Raw genomic sequence first — 24,534 nt, forward strand, 5'->3', positions numbered from 1 at the left:
AATTCACATTGTCAAAGACATCTGCCTCTTTAAACATACACTTTAGTTTTTCCCAGTCTCAGTTCCACTGTGGAGGACTTTTCACTTTCTAGACAAGCTGACAGCTTGTAAGAAGTATTAAGAGAGTGCCACGGAGCCCAGAAGAACCAGTAAAATCATGGATCCCATGAGAAGCAAAATAAATAATTAGCTTCCGCTGCAGCGATGACGGGGACAAGCAGATCATTGTCCCCATTCAGAGTGGTGTTCCCATTTCTGTCCTTCCAGCACATTCCTCCTCAACTGAGGAAAGGAACAACTTTCAAAATAAAGGGCACCTTTCTTAGCCCCCTTTATGCTGGTACTGGAGTTTGAACTCAGGGCCTGGACACTGTCCCTTAGACTTTTTGCTCAAGGCTGACACACTATCACTTGAACCACAGCTCCATTTCCATATTTTGCTGGTTAATTGGAGAAGAGTTTCACAGACCTGCCCTGATTGGATTTGAAACTTCATCCTCAGGTATCAGTATCCTGAGTAGTTAAGATTACAGGTGTGAACCAAGAACACTTGGCAGAAAAATATTAAATTCAGAGAAACTTAAAAAATACATATTTCTCATCTATTAATACCTAAAGATTGACAATATCTAGAGTAGGAATTAAATATCAAATCATCCATCATGTTAAGTCAGCACATATTCATTTTCTGATTTGTCTTATGTATGAAATGGATTCAGTACAAATTGACTATGTGCTATAAAACTTATCATGAATAAAACTAGATTATCCCCATATATGTACTATTCTTGGTCAAAGGTGAACACTTTTAGAAGTTGCACTGTGATCCTTTCAAAGCATGAGCCAATGGCTTTCAGTCAACACCATGTATCCATGGCATGGGTAATCGAATGTTGTCATGGTGACAGGGTATCTGAATGCACTGGATAAGGGCGACCCAAGGTAGCCAAGGTGGAGCTCAGTGTAGAGGCTCCATGTAGATGAGTCTGTTCAGGAAGCCCAACAGGTGCCTGAACTCACATTAATGTTCTGTTTCAAGTCTCCCTAATTACCACTCTATATTAACACAAAATAGAGACAGACTTTTCCTCTTTCCTTCTTTCCTCTCTCCCTCGCTTCCTCCTTCTCTCCCTTCTCCTCTCTCCTTTCCCTTCTCCTTTCTGACTTTTTTCCTTTTCCCCCTTCCCTCTGCCTTTATCTCTCATTCTCTTTTTTTTTCTTTTTAGCATACAGCCATTTTATTTAAGTTTTATGGATCTTCATTTTGGGGTGTACTCAGCTTGTTTTTTGCCTTGGACTCAGGGCCTGAGCACTGTCCCTAGCTTCTTTTTGCTCAAGGCTAGCACTCTGCCACTTGATCCACAGCACCACTTTTGGCCATTTTCTGTATATGTGGTACTGGGGAATCGAACCCAGGGCTTCATGCATAAGAGGCAAGCTCTCTTGCTACTAGGCCATATTCCCAGCCCCTCTCATTCTCTTTCTCTGTCTGTCTGTCTGTCTCTCCCTTTCTTTTTCTCCTTTCTTTTCACCTTGCTAAAGTCTTATTATGTAGCCCAGATTGACCTCAAAATTGCAATCCTCTAGACTCTGCCTCTGGAGTGTGAGAGTTAAAAATTGATGCTACCATGCTCCTGCTCCCCTTCTCCATCTTTCCCTTCTTTCCTTCTTTCCTTCTTTTTTCCTCCTCTCTCCCTCACATTTTTCTTCCCTTCCTTTCTTTTATTTCTTGCATTACTGAGGACCAAACCCAGACTCTTGCACGGTAGGCAAGCACTCTACCACCAAGCTACATATTCTATGTATGTATGTATGTATGTATGTATGTATGTATGTATGTATGTATCTATCTATCTATCTATCTATCTATCTATCTATCTATCTATCTATCTTTTTTGCCTTTAAGAAACACACTTCAGGGGCTGGGGATATAGCCTAGTGGCAAGAGTGCCTGCCTCGGATACACGAGGCCCTAGGTTCGATTCCCCAGCACCACATATACAGAAAACGGCCAGAAGCGGCGCTGTGGCTCAAGTGGCAGAGTGCTAGCCTTGAGCGGGAAGAAGCCAGGGACAGTGATCAGGCCCTGAGTCCAAGGCCCAGGACTGGCCAAAAAAAAAAAAAGAAACACACTTCTATCTGAGCATCTGTGACTCACACGTATAATCCTAGCTACTCTGGAGGCTGAGATCTGAAGATCATAGTTTGAAGACAGCCTGGGTAAGAAAGTCTGTGAGACTCTTATCTCCAATTAATCACCATAAAAATCCAGAAGTAGAACTCTGGCTCAAGTAATAGAGCATTAGCCTTGAGCCCAAAAGCCCATGAACAGTGCTCAGGCCCTGAATTCAAGCTTTAGGACTGGCACAAAAAGAAAAGGAAAGAAAGACACACTTTTAAATATGCCTATTTTTGCTTTCAATCAGTCAGCGATGGCTCATTGAAAACTAAACAAGAAGAAATATTACATATTTAGCTTATTCTCAAGCTATCACTGTGATGTAGAGATAGAAATTTAATGGAAAGACAGGATTTTAAAAACTAGAACACATCTGATCATTGGTCACATATTATGTGCATAGTTAATACTCCATAAGTCATACTTCAGCCAAATGATCAAGTGTTGAACCAGTGCTCTCCATGGGGACTTACGTTGTGAGCAGTCACTGCCGATCCAACCAGGGTAGCACTGACAGGATCTATCAATGGGGTTACATGTGCCGTTGTTGGTGCAGGTGCAGATTCCTGCACAGTTTTTCCCAAATCTGCCACTGGGACACACTGTGAATACAACAGAGGTCAGTAACCCACAGTCACAACCCAGCTCACAGAATCTTAGGACAGGAAATGACTTTAAGGGTCATCAGCCCAGTTGTTCAATGGCTAGTGGTCTGTATTGGACAGCACCACCCCCACCCCCCAATCTCGAATGGCTCATTTTTTACAAACACACAGCACCAAAGACATCATTAAAGCATCCCAAACCAAGAGACATCACATTTCTAGAAATCTGACTTCAAGACTCCCCACTCAGGGTGTCTGAAATCCTCCTTCATATTGATTTTTCATGGGAGGATGCTTCCAATTAAGCCTGGAGAGGATAACAGTGCAAACAATGAAAAGCTTTTTCTGGTATGGCCAGCCAGCATTTTTCAGAGCTCACAGAGCCTACCAGAAGGCATTAAAATTGTGTCCTTCAGGATGTCCGAGAACAGAGACATCAGTACTTACTGCCTCCCACCTCCTTCCCAAAGGCCTGGGAGCCTTACCTTCATTGCAGAGGGCGCCCATGAAGCCTGGTAGGCAGTCGCACAGGCCGGTGATGTGGTGGCATGGGCCGCTGCTGTGGACACACTGGGGGCATGTCTGGCTACAGCGATGCCCATAAAACCCAGGGGAGCAAACTGAAGAGAGTAGAAACTCTCAATTACTTTCCTGAGATATACTCAGTGCCTATCCCTCACCAGGATCTTGTTAAAGCTTTGGAAGAAAAAGAAAATTTAGCAACAACAAAATAAAAGCTAGAGAATTTGCCAAGTATAAAACACAACAATAGGAAGACAGGCAATTTTTAACAAGAAGATAAAGCCACTAAACTCTGAAATCCTCCAGGACAAGTGAATGTCTTAATCCTTTATTTTCCTATTTAATCAGCTCAAGGTTGGGCATACACTAGGGGCTTAATGAATTTTGTTGAATGGATAAAGAAATGAAGGAAATAAAATACTAACGAATAAAGAAGTGAAGAAAGGAAAATTCTAAACTCCCAACCTATTTGTTGGCCCTTTAAAATTTAAGAATCATTTAGTCAAAATTAAAAGGTTTCTTCAACAAACAGTATAATCTCATGATTGTTATTAGAAACTGAGAAAGCAAGATGCTAAATACATATGTGATTTCTATGACTTTATTAGGATTCAAATATAGGATAGCTATATAGAGCTCTTAATGGAAAAGAGAAAATAAAAAAATAGAATAGTGTGCATGATAATACTGATATAACATTTCCTAAGGGAAATGAGTAAGAGTTAGAATAGTATATGTGATAATAGTCTTTCCTAGTTACACTTACTAAAATATTTGAGGAAATGTCCCAGACCATTCCCTTACTCAAAGATGACATTGACCCATATCCCTTGTCCCCATTCTTAACTTGGCAATTCTGTTCACCCTGTAGCACTGACTTTATGACTGTTAGCAGAATGTATGATTTGCCTCAAGGTTTGGCTGATGTTGACTTCTGGTAATAGAGCTAAAGCCCATGCCAAATTGCTAAATAAAATATTTACAGGTCAGTGGATTTCTGGAACACTATTTGCACACTCTAAGGAAGAATCAAGAGTGTCTTAACGATCATGCCAATAAAGCAATGGAGCCATTAGTGGGAAGAAATGATCAAAGCCCCATCTGTTAGCTTAGTCCTGAAAAGAATTGTCCTGGGGAAGTGCTATTGAGGGCAATTCTGCAAAGAGCAAGCAATCTATTACACCTTCCTCTGCCCTTGACTGAAACAGTACATCACTATAAACCAAGGGTGTGAGAGGAACAGAGACCATGGTTCTGCACATACAGTCCAGGGGAGGAAAGAGAGGAATTATCCCCTAATGAGACACTTACTTCTCTGGCACGTGGTGCCTCGAAATCCTGGTGCGCATTCACAGAGGCCGTCGTCAGGGGAGCATGAAGCCCCGTTTTTACAGTAGCAGGGCAGAGAGCAGTTTGGACCCCAGCGCCCCTCAACACACACGCTGTCACAGTGCACACCTGAAACAGCACACACAGGTTGAGGGAGAGGCAGACTGGGGCTAGGGTGGATTCCAGACAAAAGCTGAGGACCAATCACACTGGACGAACTGAGGGTCCCGGCAACAGTGAGCAGTGATGATCTACTGTTTGGAATCCACTTATCTTACATACAGCATGCGCGCGTATGTATACACACACATACACACCCACACACACACACACAAAATCTTTACAACATGAAAATAACACCTGCAACTATTTTCTATGCAGTCCAGGAGAAGGAAGACCATGGCATATTGGATTCTACTCTTGAGCAGGAGGGAGCCATGGGGAAGCCCAAGGAATCTATCAAAGGCAAAATTTTATCAGACATACTAATGATTTCCTCCCTTCCTCCATTCTTCATTTTCACAGAGAAATAAAGGAAGCCCACAATGATGAGGCACATCCCAAGTGATTAAATTGTTTTACATCAAGACAATTCTACCTTGGAGCAAACAAATGAGTACTATCTTAAAATACTTTATTAGCACATGAAAGATAAAATATGCCATCAAATTGATTTTTTTTCTTTTCATTTTTGTTTTGTTTTGTTTTTGCCAGGAAGTCAGGGGCTGAGCACTGTCCCTAGCTTCTTTATGCTCAAGACTAACACTCTGCCACTCTGCCACAGCGCCACTTCTGGCTTTTTCTACATGCATGATACTGAGGAATCGAACACAGGGCTTCATGTACATGAGATGAGCACTTCACCACTAGGCCATATTCCCAACCTTCTTTTCATTTTTGTACCAGTCTCATGGCTTGAACTCAGGGCCTGAGTGCTATCTGTTAGCTTTCTTGCTCAAGGCTAGTGCTCTACCACATGAACTAAAGGTCCACTTCTGATTTTTGATGACTAATTGGAGATAGGAAGGTCACAGACTTTCCTGTCTAGGCTTGCTTCAGAGTATGATTCTCAGATCTCAGCCTCCTGAGTAGCTAGGATTACAGGTGTGAGCTATTAGCACCCAGTCCAAATTTATTCTTAAAATTTTAATCTTGTGGAAGTGATACTGTGGCTTAACTGAAGAGCTCAAGTACAGCACGCAGGCCAAGAGTTCAAGCCCCACAACCAAAAGAAAAAAAGATTTTTTTAAAAAAAATCTTGCATTGGACAGCTATAGATAGCCATCATTATTTAAGTTGTTGTCTAAGCCACTGATTATTAGGAAAGTGTATGCATATATTAACTTTTATTTTGGAGGTCGACAAACTTGAGAATCAGTCATGAATGGACAACCAGGTGCCTAAAGAACATTAAGAAAAAAACCCCACTAACCTTGCAAAAATCTATATAAAACCAGATTTCATTTGAGGTAAAGGGAGTTGTATTTAAACTACAACAAATCAGAATTCTTCACAAATGCTCTTCACATGGAAAGGCAATGAGTTACAATTAGGGGTGAACTAATGACCACTGGCCTCAGGCCAAATGAACAAGCATTCACCTCTTCCTTTCCCAGAACAGGAGCAGCTACCAGTACCTAGGATGAGGGGAGGACCATGTCTGTGGCATTACTGTTGTTACTTTTAAAGCCATTAGGAGAAAAGTCATTGTGATCTAAACTCTTAACCCATCTCTGTGTGATCATAGAGATGTTACTAAGTGGCACACAACTATTGCTGCTAAATAAATACTTCTCCAGTTGCTCTTGTCCCTGTGTTCTATCATCTGAAAGCCCTCCACATGATATAGGTTATTAGTAAGAATGAAAGCACGAAGGTCCCATTGTGTCTAGCTTGAGTTAACAATAGGCCTTTTCCACAGCTCAGACTGCTGTCTGAAGAAGTCACTAGGTCTGTTAATAAAACTGATTGGGGTTCAAATATTCTCCCTGAAGTAAAATATGACATTTGGCCACACTATAACTTTTTCATTTTCTTTTTCTTTTTTGCCAGTCCTGGGGCTTGGACTCAGGGCCTGAGCACTGTCCCTGGCTTCTTTGTGCTCAAGGCTAACACTCTGCCACTTGAGCCACAGCACCACTTCTGACCATTTTCTACATATGTGGTGCTGGGGAATCGAACCTAGGGCTTCATGTATATGAAGCAAGCACTCTTGCCACTAGGCCATATTCCCAGCCCCTATAACTTTTTTCTTATGTTTACAAATATTTATTTATTGTTTACTATTTTAAGTGGTTGTACAGAGGGGTCTCAATTCAAGATGTCCATTTATGAATAAAATGCATGATGCTCAAGACAATGCATAAATACAAATCCCTTCCCTCAAGCTACCAAGATACCTGGTTCCATTTTCACCTGTGTACCCAGGATGTCCTGACTGTACTCACTCACCTTTCCTCTCTCCATTCATGTGCACTCCTCCCTCCCTTTAACCTCCTCTCTCTGAGGATATAAGCACTAGCTTCTCAGGATATATTTTGTTGAATGAGTAGAAGTTGCACTATTGGAATCCTCCACTGCATAGACCATATCTTAGTCAATTTATTCAATATATTCGTATTTTGCCCTGCATATATTTACATCTATGTTATATTCATAATATATTATCTCACTCTTCAAATCTGTTTTGGAAAGCTGGGATATAATTGCAAATTCTACCCTCTCCAGATGTAATTCTGCAGTCATGGAGTGTCTGTTGATCTTTTTATCAAACACCTATACTAGGCACATTCACTAAACATAACAAGAAGGAATCAACTTCAAAGGAAGCTGCGAACTTTGTTTTGTGATTTGGAGTAACCATCAGCACAGGTAACCTGCCACAGACTTCATTCTCAACTCAAATTCAGGTTCCAAACCCTGACTGGGAGCCAGGGCTCCTGGGTAGCTGTGGCTCCGAGGGAGATGCCTGCTTGGGGAGAGGCAGACATCCCTGGGCACTGTGGTCATGCTGGAGTTTCTCAGGGACAGGTCTGAAGAAGTGGAAGCTAAGCAGTTATCTGGTTAGCCAGAAACCATCCTGAAAATTAGTCATGAATTTTTATGGTTTTTTTTTTTTGTGGGAAGTGGGGCTTGCGGGGTGATTTAGTTTGTCAGCTACTTGCCAAATCACTACTTCATATTATTCATAAATTTAGTAAAGACGGGACGAGGTACACTTCAGGTCAAAAATAAATGTTGCTTTTATCCATTCTAGGTTTGTATCATGATTTAAACATTGCTTGGCACAGTTTCAATCACAGCCATTAAGAAAAATGACCACAGGTCAGATTGGCAATGTAAATAAAGTGATCTTTTATTTCTCATCTGATTCCTCATCCTTTAAGAGACATGCCTAACTGGTTAGCATAATGATCAGTCAAAATAAACTTTATCAAGGCAATTGTCATATAATTTCCATGGGGCTTATGAAATTGAAGGGAAGATCAATTGCAAAGATAAGCTCCTTTCACATGATTTACCCATTATTGTACTTCCAAAAACTCATTGAGAATTCTGTAAGTCATCTGTCAACCCCTGTCTCCAATCATATACACATATTTCAGCAGATCCAAGCTGTTTACCTTAGGATTGAGAAAAATAATCTTTCTATTAAATTATCAACATTCTGTTACCAACCCCCTCTTTAAAATTCAAGCCCAGTTTGTTTATATTGTCACCAGTGAAAGTAAGTTATCTCCTTGCATACTTCAATGTCTAATCATCCATCAGAGACAGATTCAGTGAAAAGTGGGAAACTCCTTTCTTTCCACCAGGTCCTTCTTTCCCTCCACCACCCCAGTGCCCAAACCCTCTGTGCCCCTGCCATCCGTCCTTCCATCTTAAAGTTAAGGAAGGTCAAGACAAATCTATTTTCACTGAGGTCTACTTTCTTTGGAGATACTCAAATATTTTTACAGAGCACATGTTTTAAAAGCCTTAAGGATTGTGTGACTTTTTAGACAGTGAGGCTCATGGAGAGAGTACTGAGCCCTTCTTCCATATAAACCTGCCACAGTCCCCTCAATGTAATGACAACTCTGTAGTAGTGCATATTGACCAATTGTACATCAGCTTAAAGTGCTATAAAGTTGCTGTAACCATCTCGCTCTCCAGCTTTCTCTCAATTATTTCTATTGATCTCATCTCACTTTTTGCCAATTGCACTAGAGTTTGGCAATACATCTTTTCATTTCCTTATGTCTCAAAGACATAAGAAGAAAAGTCAATGAGCACTCAAGGAATATAGCCAGTTGTTGAGAGGTTCTCCAAGAAAGCAAATCCAGGGTGAAAAAAACCCAGCTTGAGGCCTGTTAAGGGACCCTGAACAGGGTAGGGGGTGACCTGTGGAAGAGGGAAGGTGATCCTCACCTGAAAAAAGAAACAGTGGGTGCAAGGTAGAGGCCCCATGAACATGTGGCAATACTTCAGGGATTTACCAGTGTTGTGTGCAGATGAAACTTGAAGCTAAGCATAAACAGGGCAGGCCCACAGGCAGCCAGGCAGTGTAGTAGGATGATGGGAAGCCCCGAAGGCTACATGGTAGAGTTTAAACCTTTCACTGGTATTTAAAGGAACCAGGTAAACAATCCTGAAGAAGGGGCATGATTAAATTTGTGTTTTGTAGGAGGACAGAGATACTTGAAGAGGGGAATTTAGAAGAAAGGAAATAAAGCAAGTGGATGTTTGAGGCTGTGGAGACAAGCAGTGATAAAAGTAATATGACACTGAACTACATGGATGGCAGTTATGATGCAGAGATGAAAAATAGTTGTGGAAATGTGCAGAAGAAACTGTGGATGAAGAATCGCCCATGCTCCTTGCCCCAGCCAAGACAGAGTAATTAATTCTGGCCAAAGAGATGATAGAGATAGAGAGAGAGATAAAGATAGAGGGAGAGGGAAGAGAGAGAGGGAGATGGAGATAGAAGTAGAGATAGAGGTGATGGAGATAGACATAGGGATGGAGGGGGGAGAAGGGAGGAGGAAAAGAGGGAGAGGCTGTTTGCCTCCCCGTGGTGGCCAGTACACAGATGGTATAACATACATATTTGGTAAATGAATCAATCAACACAGCTCTACATCAATAATGTTCTTTACCTCTCTGAAGTCTTCATTCACACTTGGAAGAACAACCTATATGAGATGTGTATCGCAATGCTGACCCTTCCCAGAAAAAGGAATATAAATGGCTGCCTTGTTTACTTTTGAGAAGACAGACTGTAGGGTGCTCAGGTAAGTGTCTTTAATGTTAACCCAGATTATAGAATACTAGAAAAATTATGAAATGGTTTAAATAAATTTGTTTGGAAAGTTTACTAATGAAAGGTTTAAAACCAGTTCCTTGAGGACCTAACTTCCTAAAAATTTTTGGGGAGTGGGGTTGGATGACAATGAGGCAGTTTTAAATCCAAAGAAATCTCTGCTTCAGTGGAAACATTTCTTTTCTTGATAAATGTTCTAATACTGATAAGGATATCTGTAAGGGGCTGTTTGTGCCAGGACGGAGGACAAAGAGCTCTTTGATAGGCTTCATGAGTTGCTAAGCAATGGCTGAATGATCATGATAAACTTCAGCTAGGCAGCTTTAAAGAAAGGTCCATGGTTTTAATGCCTGATGCATTATGCCAAAAGACTCAACACGCAATCAGCATTCACCGAATATGGGTAACTGCATGAACATAGTGAATACATCATCCGACTATTACTGTAATTTCCCCTTCTCAAAGACACAGCCCCCCGCATCCTTGTCTTGCTTAATTGTTTTGGTTCCTTATGCAGCTATTGCTATATTAGGATGGTTAAATGGATAAACAAAGGAAATGAGTTTGACTCAATGTCTTGATGTTCCAAGCAAGCTATTAAATATATATTAGAACAAAGAAAGATCTGCTAGTACTAATTGGGCTTGCTGATTCTACTAGGGAGGACTTACTAGATGTGTCCTGATTTTCTGGCCTTTGATCCATGAAGAGAAGGCCTAATATAGTGGAGTGGAGGAAAGTTATCCTTGGTGAATCTGCGTCCACAGATGTCTTTCCTATAGAATGGGATTTCTGCTGGATAGTGGGGTTGGTACCAAATTGTATCTTTATATTCCCAGCACCCCCAGCACTGTGGTGCCACAGGACTTAGAGATCTTCAACACATGGTTGTTAAACCAAACCTTTCCATTTATATGCTATGGATTTTAAAGAATCTGCTACCATATAGGTACCAAGTTAAGAAGTGTCTACCTGTCATGTTTATGAGGGATACTTACACCAGCCGGTTGTAAGACAAACTAGCTGGGAAGCTCCATCTGCTTTAATCCAGACTTGGGGGTGCGGGGTGGGGGGAATGCAGACATTGGCTGGCTTCTGGGTAGGTGGGAGGTCTGAGGGCTTTGGTCGTTTGGCAGCTTTTTATATTTTTATTCTTTTTTAATGAGCATCTCTCTCTGCTCACTCTAGAGATTTAAGCTTCTGCTCTAATCTAACATCCCTGCAAACCCTCACAAATAGATACCTACAGACATTTCCTCAGCACCCAAAGGGGCCCAAGAGTAAGACACTAGTAGTAGTTGGGTGCTTGGTGTTAAATTGACGGACTCATTGGGTCTGACCTGGTTCTGCACTTCTGTGTCTCCTGGCAAGGGAAAGTGGGTCTCCCCTTACTGTAACAATTGAGGTGTCAATGGGTCTCCCCTTACTGTAACAACTGAGCTGTCAACTAACTTTCATGAGAGCCTTGGGGCAGATGGGTCCCTGGAGAGGCAGTTCACTTGCCCCTCCGATCACACTTGGCAGCTGTGGCAAGCTGGGAAGGGCTGCCCTGGTGGGGAAGGCTGAGTGTCCTCTGCAGTCCTGCCTCTGCTCCTGGAATGGGTGCACCGTGGCAGTCTTCTCACCAATTTGCCATAGGGCTCTTCCTTCTATCCTCTCCTTCCTGGCCAGACTCAGGTGAGTACCTCTCACCTCTCAGGTGAGTCTCTCTCATTCTCCTGTCTCCTTCTCACCATGGCACCACACCTCTGTTCTCTCTCTCAAGCTATCTAGCGGCAGTGTGCTGCATTAGCCTCTTTCATCAGGGGCTTGGACTCAGGGCCTGAGCACTGTCCCTGGCTTCTTTTTGCTCAAGGCCTCCACTTCTTGTTTTTTCTGTTTATGTGGTGCTGAAGAATTGAACCTAGGGCTTCATGAAAGCAAGGCAAGCACTCTACCACTAAGCCACATCCCCAGCCCTAATTCTCTCTCTTTCTCTCTCTCTCTCTCCCTCTCTCTCTCTTTTTAAATTTCCAGTATAAATGCATGCTTGAGCTTTCTCTTCTCTTTTGCCACTGGTATAAAGCTGTGCAAAAGAGATGTTCTCCTAGACCTCTAATTCTTTGATGATTATGCCATTCATGTATAGCTGTTACCATTCTATTAAATTGTAATGGCCACTTCCCATGCTACTGAGACAACTGTTAAAATAACAGATAGAACCACCAAGTAAAGTTGTGCAGGTTGTACACTATACAAGAGCCCCTTGACAAGTGGTTAAGTCAGGGTAGACATCTCATTCTCACTTCATCGGTCAAGGAGAGCATTATAAATGATTTTCAATTATTTTTCTAAACATTTACAGAAGTTATTTCATGGATTGGCAAGGACTCCATCCATTTCACACATCCTCCAAATTCTCCTTCAGTAGGTATGAGGTAGCAACTGAGAATATGCAAGTTGGAATTCCCGGGCAACGGTGATCTTGGCTAGGACTGGAAATCATGCTGCAAATGGTGTTCCCAGATAGCTAGAATGATATTCTGATTAGCTGTCGCTCTTGATTTGCTCAGCAAACAGGTGTGCAGGCTGATTGAAGGAGGAAGCAGGAGGAAAGAAACAAACACTAACCTATTTATATTGTTTTTCAGGAAAAGCTTTATAAACAGCGGCATTTGTCTAGAAATATACATATATTTGTGTATCTATCTACATAAAACTATTTCATTTGTAGTTTCACAATAATCATTTTGTGATAGTAGTGTGTAGTATATGAGGCCATTCAGGTGGTATATGGGGTGTGGGTGGGCCAGTGGGTAGATGTGTATGTTGGGGGATAAGCAGGGGGTATAGGTAGGGGGATGGTATGTGTGTGTGTGTCTGTGTGTGTGTGTCTGTGTGTGTGTGTGTGCATGTAGCAGAGGCATCAGAGAAGCAGCCCAAGATATAGCATGTACATATATATCCTTGATAGCATATCGTTTTCTCTATACCTGCTTCTTTTATACAAAACATTTTGTTGGCTAAAATTTTCAATAAACTAAGATTTAAAATAACTGCATATGGAAAAGTGCATGCCTTTTCTTATGGAAAAGGTACTTTTCTTTGGGGAAGAGAAGCGGGGGTATCAAATAAAACTTTTGTTTTGGTTAATTTTCATAAAAAATCACTACACGTCTTCAAAATCAGATTTTGCAGATTTGTGAGTAGGTAAAATAGGACTATCAGTTAAAATAGAAAATCATTTAAATCTTAGTTCCTTCAGAGGGGAAAGAAAAATCATAGAGAAGAGGGTGAAGCTGTGAGAGGCGATGAGCTGAGGGATAAACCCCAGCTTCCTTGGCCTCTGAGGCTGGAAGCTCTTCCGCAGGGTGTGAGTTCCTCCTGTGCAGGCCACAGGGATCTCTGTAGCCTCTTCTCAGGCTCCAAACTCCACGACAGCCTCAGAGTCATCCCTTTGTGGTCAGGAGAAGCTAGGTCCCTGTGCTCCATTCCACTGATTTCGCCACAGCATCTTTACTCTTGTACCACACACTGTGACCTCTGTAGTGGCACTCAATGAGTCATCTGCAACCACTCCAGCCACAGGTAGGGCAGGAAGTAGAATCGCTCATATCTCTGGGCTCATGTTAATGATTTGACCCCAAATACAGCTCCAAAACAAAAAGTGAAGTTTTCTTTACGATGATAGTGATGATGATGATGATGACAACGACAACGACAACGACGATGCCCATCCTGGGGCTTGAACTCAGGGCCTGGGCACTGTCCCTGGCTTCTTTTTGCTCAAGGATAGTACTCTACCACTTGAGCCACAGTGCTACTTCCAACCTTTCTATTTATGTGGTACTGAGGAACCGAACCTAGGGTTTCATACAAGCTAGGCAAGTACTCTACTGCGAAGCCACATTCCCAGCCCCCTTTTCTTTACCTTTATTGATAAAAGCCCGAATAAGGAACCTATTCAAAATAAATTTATTGATTAAAAAAGTGATGAGTCAACCCAGGGTTGACAATGAATAGTATCTTGTGTGACTATTACACAGAACTTCCCCTTTCCTTCTAGAAAAACATTATAGAGCCTCTTGGAAGTTTCTTTTCCTCCATATATGTTTGGTTCTACTACACATGTTTGTGAATGTCAGGGACAACCTTACAGCAGGCTTAGAGGGAAACAGATGTTAATATGTGAAGAGTTTTTACACAGAAGACCCAGAGAAATGAAGCCTTTGGACAACTGAGCTATCCTAGGAGCAATAAAGGCCACAAAGCAAAGAAACAGTGGGCAACAAGAGGCAGAACCTCAAGGCAGCACAGTTTCTTCCCCCTTGGAGAAACAGACCAACCGCAGATGGAGAGAGGATTACAAGATTACGTTGTACAGCGATTCTACCACATTCCCTCAGGAGCACAACAGGTCTAAGGCCAGATGGGATCATTTGTCTTACCCCATGACCCAGACTGTGGAATGCAAGCAGCACATTTTACAACTGGCTTCAGGCCAAATCACCTCTTGCTTTTCTCATTCACACACTGGTTCTAAATCATCAAAGCTGCTAGATACTTGGGCAGTGACTGGCATAACCAAGATCACTTCCCACCCTCTATATATTCCTAAAACAAGAGTAGATTGGATAGAGTATGGCCCAAATGATGAGACTGTCTGTTAGATAGGTTATGCATTTGCTAGAAGGTTCATTTAGCACAGTGTTGGCTGATAACAGTACTGGTCAGTCTACTTGAGAAGTTCAAGAAGCCTGGTGCAGTCCAAAATCTGGTTACTCCCTGGCATGATCCAGCTTTAATATTTAAGAATCAGAGTCTAGAGACATAAGAGCAAATGAAGCTCCACACTATAAAGTCAGAACTTGACAAATCAAGAAGGAACTATTGGGTCGGATGCCCTTGTGTTTGTGTATGACTCCAGTGGGCAGAAAATGGAATATGTTGTTTCAGCCTTTTCTGTTTCCCAAAGCAGCTCTCAAATTCTAGAAATCAAGTATATAATAGCTCATCTCAGTCTGATCCTTCCGGTAATCAAAGAAACTCTAGATAAATTGTGAATAGATAAATTCTGACAAGACAACACTGAAGATATCCTCTTATGATGGTGAATCTGAAAACAATATGGCTGGGCAGGTTGACAATACTCTCCAAATTGATCTATGAATAAATTCACATTAAACTTCCATTTTGCTTCTTTGTAGAAATTATGTTGATTCTAAAATTCATACAAAAATCCAAAGATTCAGACAAATCAAAACAATCCAAAAAAATAAGCTGGGGGATTTTTCAGTTTTGAAACTTCCTTCAAAACTACAGTATTCAAAACAGTGTGGTGCTGACATAAGGATAAACATATAGACTAATGTGATATAATAGAAAGTCCAAAAATCTCATATTTGTAAGAAATTGATTGTGTGTGTGTATGTGTGTGTGTGTGTGTGTGTGTGTGTGTGTGTGTGTGTGTGTTGGTTTTAGGGATTAGATTCAGGGCCTTGGTGCTGTTCTGTCCCTGAGGTTTTTTTTTGCTCAGAGCTAGTGCTCTACCACTTGCGCTACAGCTCCACTTTCAGCTGTTTTTGAGTAGTTAACTGGAGGTAAGAGTCTCACTGACATTCCTGCCTAACCTGGCTTTAAACCCAAATCCGCAGATCTTAGTCTCCAGAGTAGCTAGAATTATAGGTGCCTCTAGTGATTAGTGAGAAGCTGATTTTTGACAAGAGTATTAAGACAATTCAATGGGGTAATAGTCTTCACAACAAATTTTGTTGGGACTACTAGATGTATAAAATATCATAACAATAGCATTAAAAATGTTAACTGGACCTGGGGGCCAGAGATTCAAGTATGGTACCCTATTCAGGAGGCTGAAATCTGGAGAATCATGGTTCAATGCCAGCTTAGGCAGGAAGGACCCTGTTTCCAAAACAAGCAGCAAAAAGGCAAAATGCAGGCATGACTGAAGTAGTAAAGTGCTAACCGTGAAAGACCAAACCAAGCGAGTGTGGGGCTCTGCATTCAAAACCCAGTGCTGGCAAAATCAATAAACTCAAAATGGGTCAAGACCTAAGTGGAAAGCCAAAAGTATAGATTTTTTAAAATAATAAAACAACATACATCTTTGTGACCTTCAATTAGGCAATGGCTTCTCAGATTTGGCACCAAACGTCCAAGCAACATAAATTTTAAAATAGCTGGACATCTGTATCAGAAATTTTTTTTCGCTACAAGGAATACCTTCAAGGTACTGAAAAAAGTATAAAAAAACACATCAAAAATGAGGAAATACTTGCATATATATATATATATATATATATATATATATCTGATGAAGGCCATCTATCAAAATATAAAGGATCATGACAGGCCAGGCACTGATGGCTCATGCCTATAATCCTAGCTACTTAGGAGTCTGAGATCTGAGGATCACAGTTTGAAGCCAGCTTGGGTAGCAAAGTCCTTGAAATTCTTGTCTCCATTAACCATCAAAAAGCCACAAGTGGAGTTGTATGCCTGAGTACCAACTTTGAGCAAAAATGCTTAAAGACAACATGCCTGAGTTCAAGACGCAAGATCAGCACAAACAAAAAATTAAAAGAATCATTACAGTCTGATAATAAAAAGTAACCCAATTAAAATTTAACTAAGCATCTTTTTCTACAAAGATGTGGAGTGTGGGGGTGCTGGCTGTATACGTAGAGGGGCGGTCCCTGATTGACCTCCCCTTCTCCTGCCCTCGAACCGAATGGCCGGAAGCCACTCCTAAGCCTTCCGGGTCCAGAACCAGAAAGAGTAGTTCTGGCTCAGCCCACCTCCCTTCTTGATCTCGGGTTCACGTGGATGCCTTCAAGATGGCGCCGCCGGAGCCCAGGGGCGGTCCTATTGGGGCGTGATGTCAGCCCGTGCGGGGAGTCCCAAGATGCCACTCTGGCCGAGACAGCCCCGCTCAGCCAATTAGCAAAGCCCGCCTTCCCGCCTTCCCCACTGCAATAAAAATCTTTCCTCCGCCGCCTGGGTGAGTTCAGTTCAAAACCCCAGACTGCCTCCCTGGAGTCTTCTGTTTCCCTGTCCCTATCGCCAACACATGAGAAGGGGCAGGGGCGGGAGATTTCAGTAGTTCACTCTCCTTGGCTAAACGCAGCCCAACGAGAGCACGCCTTCACCTTCTGCAGGCGCAAGATAAGGCCAAGTGCTCTCTCATAGTTTTTGGGGTTTGGGCATTTCCCGGGGAGATTGGGGAAAAGGGATTCATCAGATCCTGACAGTGGAAATGGCCAATCTCCTCAGCCTCATTAGCCACTAGGGAAATGCAAAGCAAAAAGGCAGGGACACAAAAAAACAGAGCCCTCCTATATTGCTGATGGGAATCTAGCATGATCCTGACAGAACAGTGTTTTTACTCATAATTTACAGAAGAAACTAAATGCCAAAGGAAGCCTGTACATCATGAGTGAAAACACCCTAAAGCCACAAAAATAAGGAGGAATTCCAAAGCTATGTGAAAAACTCAATAAAATCATATATTTGTCATCACACAAAGATATTTGTAAGAAGGGTCAAGTTTTAAAGCTTTTAAAGCTTTTTATATCTAAGAAAGAATATTGAGTGTTTGGAATATTCACCATATAAATATTGGAGTTTAATATTTTTCTCTCACCCACTAGAGTTATGTCCTTAGGGTATATTTCACTCTCCCCCTACCACCCTAAATGCTCAATATCTACCAAGAGGTCTCACAGAGGTCATTGCAGCAAGTCACATGGCTCCTGGCTCACTGGCCTGTGTTCCTGAAATTACAGCTTAGTTAAAAATCTAGGGATTTCATTTCATGGGGACACATGTTCATTTACGGGAGATCTTGCTGCATTTTGTCTTTTACTGAAATGTTGACGGGTATGGATTTTTCTTAAGGAGCAAGGAACAACCCTAAACTTCTTGCTTTCCCCCTCCAGTCACAGCCCTCGGCTCTCACCTGACCATCCCGGCAGGCAGTGGCAGTGGCCGGTGGTGGGGTGGCAGCCGTCGGCATGGCTGCAGTCACAGCGTTCAGCGCAGTTCAGCCCATACGTGCCATCCTGCAAGCAAGATGCTGTCAGTGACAGTGAGAAAAGCACAAAAGGACCAGCGCTCACTACCCCTCACCACCTGAAAGCATGCACTAAAATCACCTCTCTTCGTGTCTTACAGCTCCTCAAACGTAGACTGCAGGACATCAGGGCTTGAAAATTCTAGTTTATGCCTCACACAATGGCTGGTACATATGAACAGTGAAACCAACTAGGGCAGTAGGTCGATATGCATACATGAGATATATGTAAACATATCATTTAGTTAAAGAAACCTTATCTTGTCATAAGTTACAAGTGATAAAAAATATTTTCTTTGATTCCTAAAGATTTTAATAACAATGCAGTCTACTCTTAGGCAGGAAGAGAGGGCTCTATCTTACAGAAAGAAGATGGCCTTCCAGTTCTTCTTCAAATGTAAATAGTTTGTTCACTGGTCTGAGGAAGAACAATAAAGCTAACTTCATTCTGTCCTGGGGGTTTGGAGGGGACAGAACAGCTCCAGACAGGACTTCTTTTTCCTTTGGGAAATAGGTTATACCCCAGAGAAGGGAAGTCCTTCTCTAAGTGGCCCCATTCTGGGTAAGCCACGTCGTTATACAGCTATCTGATGATGTCCTGGAGGCAGAGAATATTCACCACTGAACAAACGCTGAATGACAGGATCAAAGAGTGAAGCAAGCAAGGGGAAACCCCTGGCTAAGTGCTTGGGAAAGCACCAAGTTCCTATAGAACACATTTCCCATAGTACCCTCCTGTAAGAGATTTCTAATAAGGCGTAGCAACAGCTCAGGGGAATGGAGTGCTGAATAAGGGAAACCTTGGGCAATTCTCTAGAGATATTTATAGTAAACCAAGTTACTTCCCCAACCTCTTTCATCACTTCAGTGGACATTTCTGTGACTCTATCTCCATTTCCTATTTCAGGCTCCTGCACTTCCACCCTAAAGGCCAATGATTTCCAATATAATGGAAACAAAATATTTGGAGAGTTCCCAGGCATATCCAGAGTTCAGGACCACTGCTGCTGCCTTGCTGCCACCCAGAGGTGAGCGACTAAGAAATAGAAAACATTTCAGGGGGGTGGAGAACAGAGCGGAGATAAAGGAAACACAGGAAGTGTTCTTATCAAGTCAAGTCCACCTCAATCTTCCTAACAGTGACATTTGGCCCACAACCCACCCCTGTCAACCAAGAAAACTACAAAAGGAAGCCACTCCCGACCGGAGCTGGTGTACCTGGCAGGGCAGCTCGCATTTCCTGCCACGCCATCCAGGGGCGCACGTGCAGGTCCCATCCAAGGTGTTGCACGCTCCTCCGTTGAGGCACTGGCACGTTAAGTTACAGCCAAAGCCCCAGGTGCCACTGGGGCAGCGAATGGAGCAGTCCACCCCGTGCCAGCCTGCAAGACAAGAGTGCCAGAGCCTGTGGGCCAACGAAGGCACAAGGAGTTTTGCTGAGATGCTCCAAGCCTCGTTTCCCTGTAGAATCATCTTGGAGATGCACGAAGGCACAGTGGGCTGTGCGCCGTCTGTGCAAGATGCCAACGAGTCCGGGCACCTTTCATGCACAGCGATGCTCAATTGGGAAATGCTGAGTTTTGTTCAGAGAAGCTGGGATGTTTATCTGGCATGGGAGAAAGGTTTGTGTTTGAAAGGACAATCCTACCTTTGAAACAGGACTCCCTTTGTTGTGAATGATGTGAACCCGAAGGCCTGGCCGTATCCTCAGACAGACACATTCTAGGCCTTGGGTAGACTCTGTGCTGGCTGTGCTTCTTGTCACAAGTCCAGGCCGGTCAATTTAGGGGCACAGGCACATGTCTGCTTGGTTACTCTTCCGCAAAGCACAGACTAACAGACTGGCAGAATTGGAGATCATCTGGTGTGTCTTTTTCCTTACTCCAGGGCACCAAGGCCCAAGTGAAACGAGGTGCACTGGGGTGGGCACTGAAGTTTGGGACAGTGGGAGCTAGGGCCCCAGTCAAAGTTTCTTTCTGGTGACTTCAGTAACAGGATCCATATCAAACAAAAGACGGCATACACCCACGCTTACCTGCCTTGCAAATACAAGATCCATCCACAGGAGAGCAGACAGCATTGTTTTTACAGCCACAGCGAGAGGAACAGTTCAGGCCGTAGGTTCCCAGAGGGCATGGGGTAGAGCAGTCAACTCCCTGCATGGGCACAGAGAGCAAACTTCAGGTTATTTTGTCACCTGGAATCAGTCCAATGGAAATAAAGAAAAGTATATTTGGTCACGGTTGTAAATACTTTCAACGTACCATATGTAACTGTAGCCTTTATTATTGATGATATTCCTGTATCACCTTCCTGTGGTTGTACCTACACTATCTCTGTATCTTATCTGAGTATATTGGAAACCATGTATACTGGTATTAGAACCAGGAAATTGGAAGGGAAAAGCAAAATCGAGAGACACAGGGTAAAAAAAGACAAACAACTACAAAAGCAATACTTACAAACTGTTTGATGAAAATGAACTGAACAACTGAACAATTCGTGGGGGGGAGGGGGAAGAGAAAGAGGGAGGGGGGAGGGGGGAATGAGGGACGAGGTAACAGTACAAAAAATGTATCCAATGCCTAATGTATGAAACTGTAACCTCTCTGTAATTCAGTTTGATAATAAAAATATATTTTAAAAAAAGAATTAAAAAAGAAAAGTATATTTGGCAATGCTAATTGTACTTCTCTTATTTTAACATTTTCTATACATTTTTTAGGTTGCTATAAGTTCTCCACTCTACAAATTTTAGAGTCAAGTATAAAATTGGCCGGTCTATGTTTAGGGTAGAGTATTAAATGGTACCTCATAAATAACCTACTATTTTCAGTAGATTTGTCTTCACAGCAGAACTAAAATAAATATAAACCTTGCATCCTTGCTCAGATATATAAAAATAAATTACAGCTATAAAATCATTGTTGATAAATATATAAACATAAACATGGAGTATGCTTTAGGTGCCAGTGTTTCCTAGTATTTCTTGTCTAATGTGTAATATTGTTAATGGATGAAACAAGGCATTGCTCAGCCAACAGCATGATTGATTGAATTTATACATCAGTGAGCATTCAAACACAAAATTGAGTTGCAAAGGTGACTGAAGGACATTTCATTTAAAAATAAATAAATAAACATGGGGGCTCTAAAAACAAGGCTAACTAACACAAGGGCTTGGCCAAAGGATTGGGATATTGGTTAGAAAGCCCTGTGCAGGTCCTTAGGTTCTGTGAGTTTAGGATCTACTCATTCTATATTATATATTCCTGAATAAGTAGCCACATTCTTCATAGTTCGATCTTGGCTTATTTAGAAGGGGGATAAATGAGTTAATTTGCGTTGGAAATAAATATTCTTAACTTATAGCAAAAAGGGCCTAGAAACTGCAGACCATATTCTCTTCTATTGACATCTATGTTTTTGCTGGGTCTTGATTGTCAAAGAGACTTAACTCCCAGGTATAACTAACTATAGAATGAACACATAATGTATGGCATGTCTTCACATTTCATGAATCTAAAACAGTAACTATTATCAATAATAACTTCTCTACATGGAAAAGCAACTTCCTTTTTGGCCTATAAAAACTCAGTAAAATAATTACTTACATAACTATAGGAGTCTTCAGTACCCATTTTATTTATGGGCAGCAAGAAATGTTTCTCTGTCTCACTGTCTGTCTGTCTGTCTCTTTTCTTAACCAGGCTCTTGAGCCATCTAACTGAAGCCTGCCATTTCCCTGAATGATGCAACTTCTCTCTATGAAACTCTTTGCTTTGTCACATTAAAGAAAAAAGAAAAAACTATAGTACATCATACTTCCAACATAGTCTTATCTTAAAGATTAATAAAAGCCAGGTTTGGTGGCCCACATCTATAATTCCAGTTACTCCTGAGGCTGAGATAGGAAGGATCCCATTTCAAGGCCATCCTCTGTCCAAAGTTTGTGAGATCCCATCTCTACTCATAGCTACCTGTGGAAGTGTTTGTCATCCCAACTATGGTGGAAAGAACAAAGTAGGATGATGGTCCAGGCAAGGACCTAGGCAAAGAGCAAGAACTTATTTCAAAATAACTAATGCAGAAAGGACAAGAGGTATAGCTCAAGCAGTATAGTGCCTGCCTAGAGACTCAGATCAAACCCAGTACTGCCAATAAACAAACAAAGACGTATTTATAGTTTTATCAGCTTTCAAGTCATCATCTGAAAGCCATTATTGTTTCTATTTGTACTTTTCTATTTTTCTTCTTACTAATGATGTGGACTATTTAAGCATATTCTTATCATAGGTCCTATAAATTGTGGAAAACATTCTACATTGCACCCCTCTTCTTTTGCCTTCAGAGCCCAAGTCACTCACTTTGAATCCAGGAGCACAGATGCACGTTCCCGTTCTGCTGTCACAGTCAGCCCCGTTGTGGCAGCTGCAGATCTGTTGGCACGCTTCTCCATAGAACCCAGGAGAGCATGTCTCATTGCAGTAAAGCCCCGACCAGCCTGGCTTGCAGGCACACTCACCAGACATGGGGTGACAGCTGAGAGACATGGATGAAAGGGACAAGTCATTCTGGAGTAAACATGATACGCAAGGCCTGTGCAAATGTTGTTTTAGCTGTGATCACTAAAACATGTGGGCGACTCCATACACAAATTTTAACCCCATTCCTAGGCTTGGCATGATTTCATTAACTGGCTAAAACCTGATTGGTTCTACAGAAATTTAAGATATTAGCATCAAGCCTTAGCAAGATGACTATTACAACTGTGTCCTTTTGTCTGAGATTTTGTTTTAATTTTCTTAAATAAAAAGCACTAATTCGATCAATTGACTGCATGAGGAATACTAAAGAACTCTGTCTGATGACTTGTCACGTCAGTTAAGAGTGTGAAATCCAAGGAACTCCAAAAGCAGTGTCCATATCCATCTGCTGGTTCTCTCAGCTTCCTCTACCTGGCAGCAGAGCAGCTGTTGCTACCTGAACAGCAGCACATTGACAGCCAGGCCGGCTGTTGTTCCATAGCAAGTGGACACATCAGCTGCACTCAGTCACACGTGGAAGTCAGTTGACACAATGGGGCACTCAGTGGCAGGCTGGCTCAACACACAGCACAGAAACGCCTTAACAATCACACTGGCTCAGCTGACAGCTGGAAGACTGGTTAAAGATGGTTTTTCTCCTCCTATGGAGCTAAACACTTCCCTTAGCCAGGGGCAACAATAAAATCTGCTGTCAAATCCAGACATGTACTAAATGGCCTCTTATCTGTAGGCTCTTCACAGACTCTACCCTCAGAAAGGGTGACCCAGGAGAAACGAGGACCATTTGTAACTCCTGAAGAGCCTTCAAAAAGGCCTGATGACCAGGGGAGCCTCAGACATAGCCCCACTACCTTAGAAATTAGTATGGACTCAAAAAGAAGTGCTGCTAACTATAGAGAGCTATGTGACATTTGTGATGCCACTGGAAGTGGAGGCACAGACTGGCAACTAGTGTTTACAGAGCACTGAATAGTGCCAGCACCTGCTAAACTTCCACAAGCATCATTTAACTCAGTCCTCCCAAGCATCCCCAAACAGCAGATGTGATCCCATTTTATAAATGAGGAAATAGAAGCCTAGAAAGGGCAAGACACACTCAGGCAACGGCAAAATCAAACTTGAACCTAGGTTTGTCTATTTTCATGTCAATGAAAAGGAAAGTGGCTAGCAGCCTTTGTGAGAGACTTGATATGAAAGGGGTTTGCTAAAATCAAGGCAGCACTAATGAAAGGTTGCAGAATTGTGAAAAAAGAGACAAATTTATATTAGTAATGCTCTACATTTGAAAAAAAACCAAGATTTCAAGTGATAGATCAGGCAAAATAGTTATCTCAACATACTCTAAATAAATGAAATTTTTGGAAGAAAATATTGCTTTATATTAACAAGAAGAAAGTAATATTTATGATGTAGACACATATATTATACAAATAGATAATCTAGGTCCAGAGGATTGAAATAAGATAGTGGCAGACAGAGACATTGATTTTCTATGCCCCCAGGAAGTGGGAGTATGTACATTGGTTCTCCAATTTGATTGACATCAAAATTAGTATTCCACAATTTGTAATTAGATGAAGGAAGCCCTCAGAGCACTTTGGAGGTATTTGATGTGTTCTCAAGCAAGCAGCTGAATTGATAATGAGATTAACATTTTGGAGGTGATAGCTGATACACTCAATACTGGTTTCCTTTCTGAAGAGCAGGTGCTCTAAATATATGAAAACAGGATTATACTTATGGGAGAATCTATTACTTTACAAAGACATATAACTAGGTCTACATTGTCTAGTAGTTTTTTCAATTTAATAACTAGTTATAGCAAGAGTGGAATATCTTATAATATTAGCCACACAAGGGTGAGCCATTGAGCTTCCTTTGATTCATTTCCTTAGATGTTATCTATGCTCAAATGCAAGGGCAATTAAGTGACATTTACAAAGACATCCTGATTGTCAATGGCTATTGAGTATGTTTCTTAA

At 41.8% G+C, this 24,534-nt stretch overlaps 1 protein-coding gene across 4 annotated transcripts in view; it reads right to left on the reverse strand.

The window, feature by feature from the left end:
- Megf10 (multiple EGF like domains 10) overlaps positions 1–24,534 on the reverse strand; it is a 115,070-nt gene that overhangs the window by 21,819 nt on the left and 68,717 nt on the right. For all 4 annotated transcript variants that reach the window (XM_048356893.1, XM_048356892.1, XM_048356890.1 and 1 more), the window contains exons 9-15: positions 22,373–22,547; positions 20,041–20,161; positions 19,224–19,387; positions 17,892–17,994; positions 4,618–4,764; positions 3,270–3,404; positions 2,653–2,781 (exon numbers count right to left, since the gene is read on the reverse strand). In XM_048356893.1, coding sequence (XP_048212850.1) covers positions 2,653–2,781; positions 3,270–3,404; positions 4,618–4,764; positions 17,892–17,994; positions 19,224–19,387; positions 20,041–20,161; positions 22,373–22,547 — 974 coding nt within the window. The remainder of the gene's footprint in view (positions 1–2,652; positions 2,782–3,269; positions 3,405–4,617; positions 4,765–17,891; positions 17,995–19,223; positions 19,388–20,040; positions 20,162–22,372; positions 22,548–24,534) is intronic.

The sequence above is a fragment of the Perognathus longimembris genome, chromosome 11 (assembly GCF_023159225.1).
Source record: "Perognathus longimembris pacificus isolate PPM17 chromosome 11, ASM2315922v1, whole genome shotgun sequence".
Classification (NCBI taxonomy): domain Eukaryota; kingdom Metazoa; phylum Chordata; class Mammalia; order Rodentia; family Heteromyidae; genus Perognathus; species Perognathus longimembris.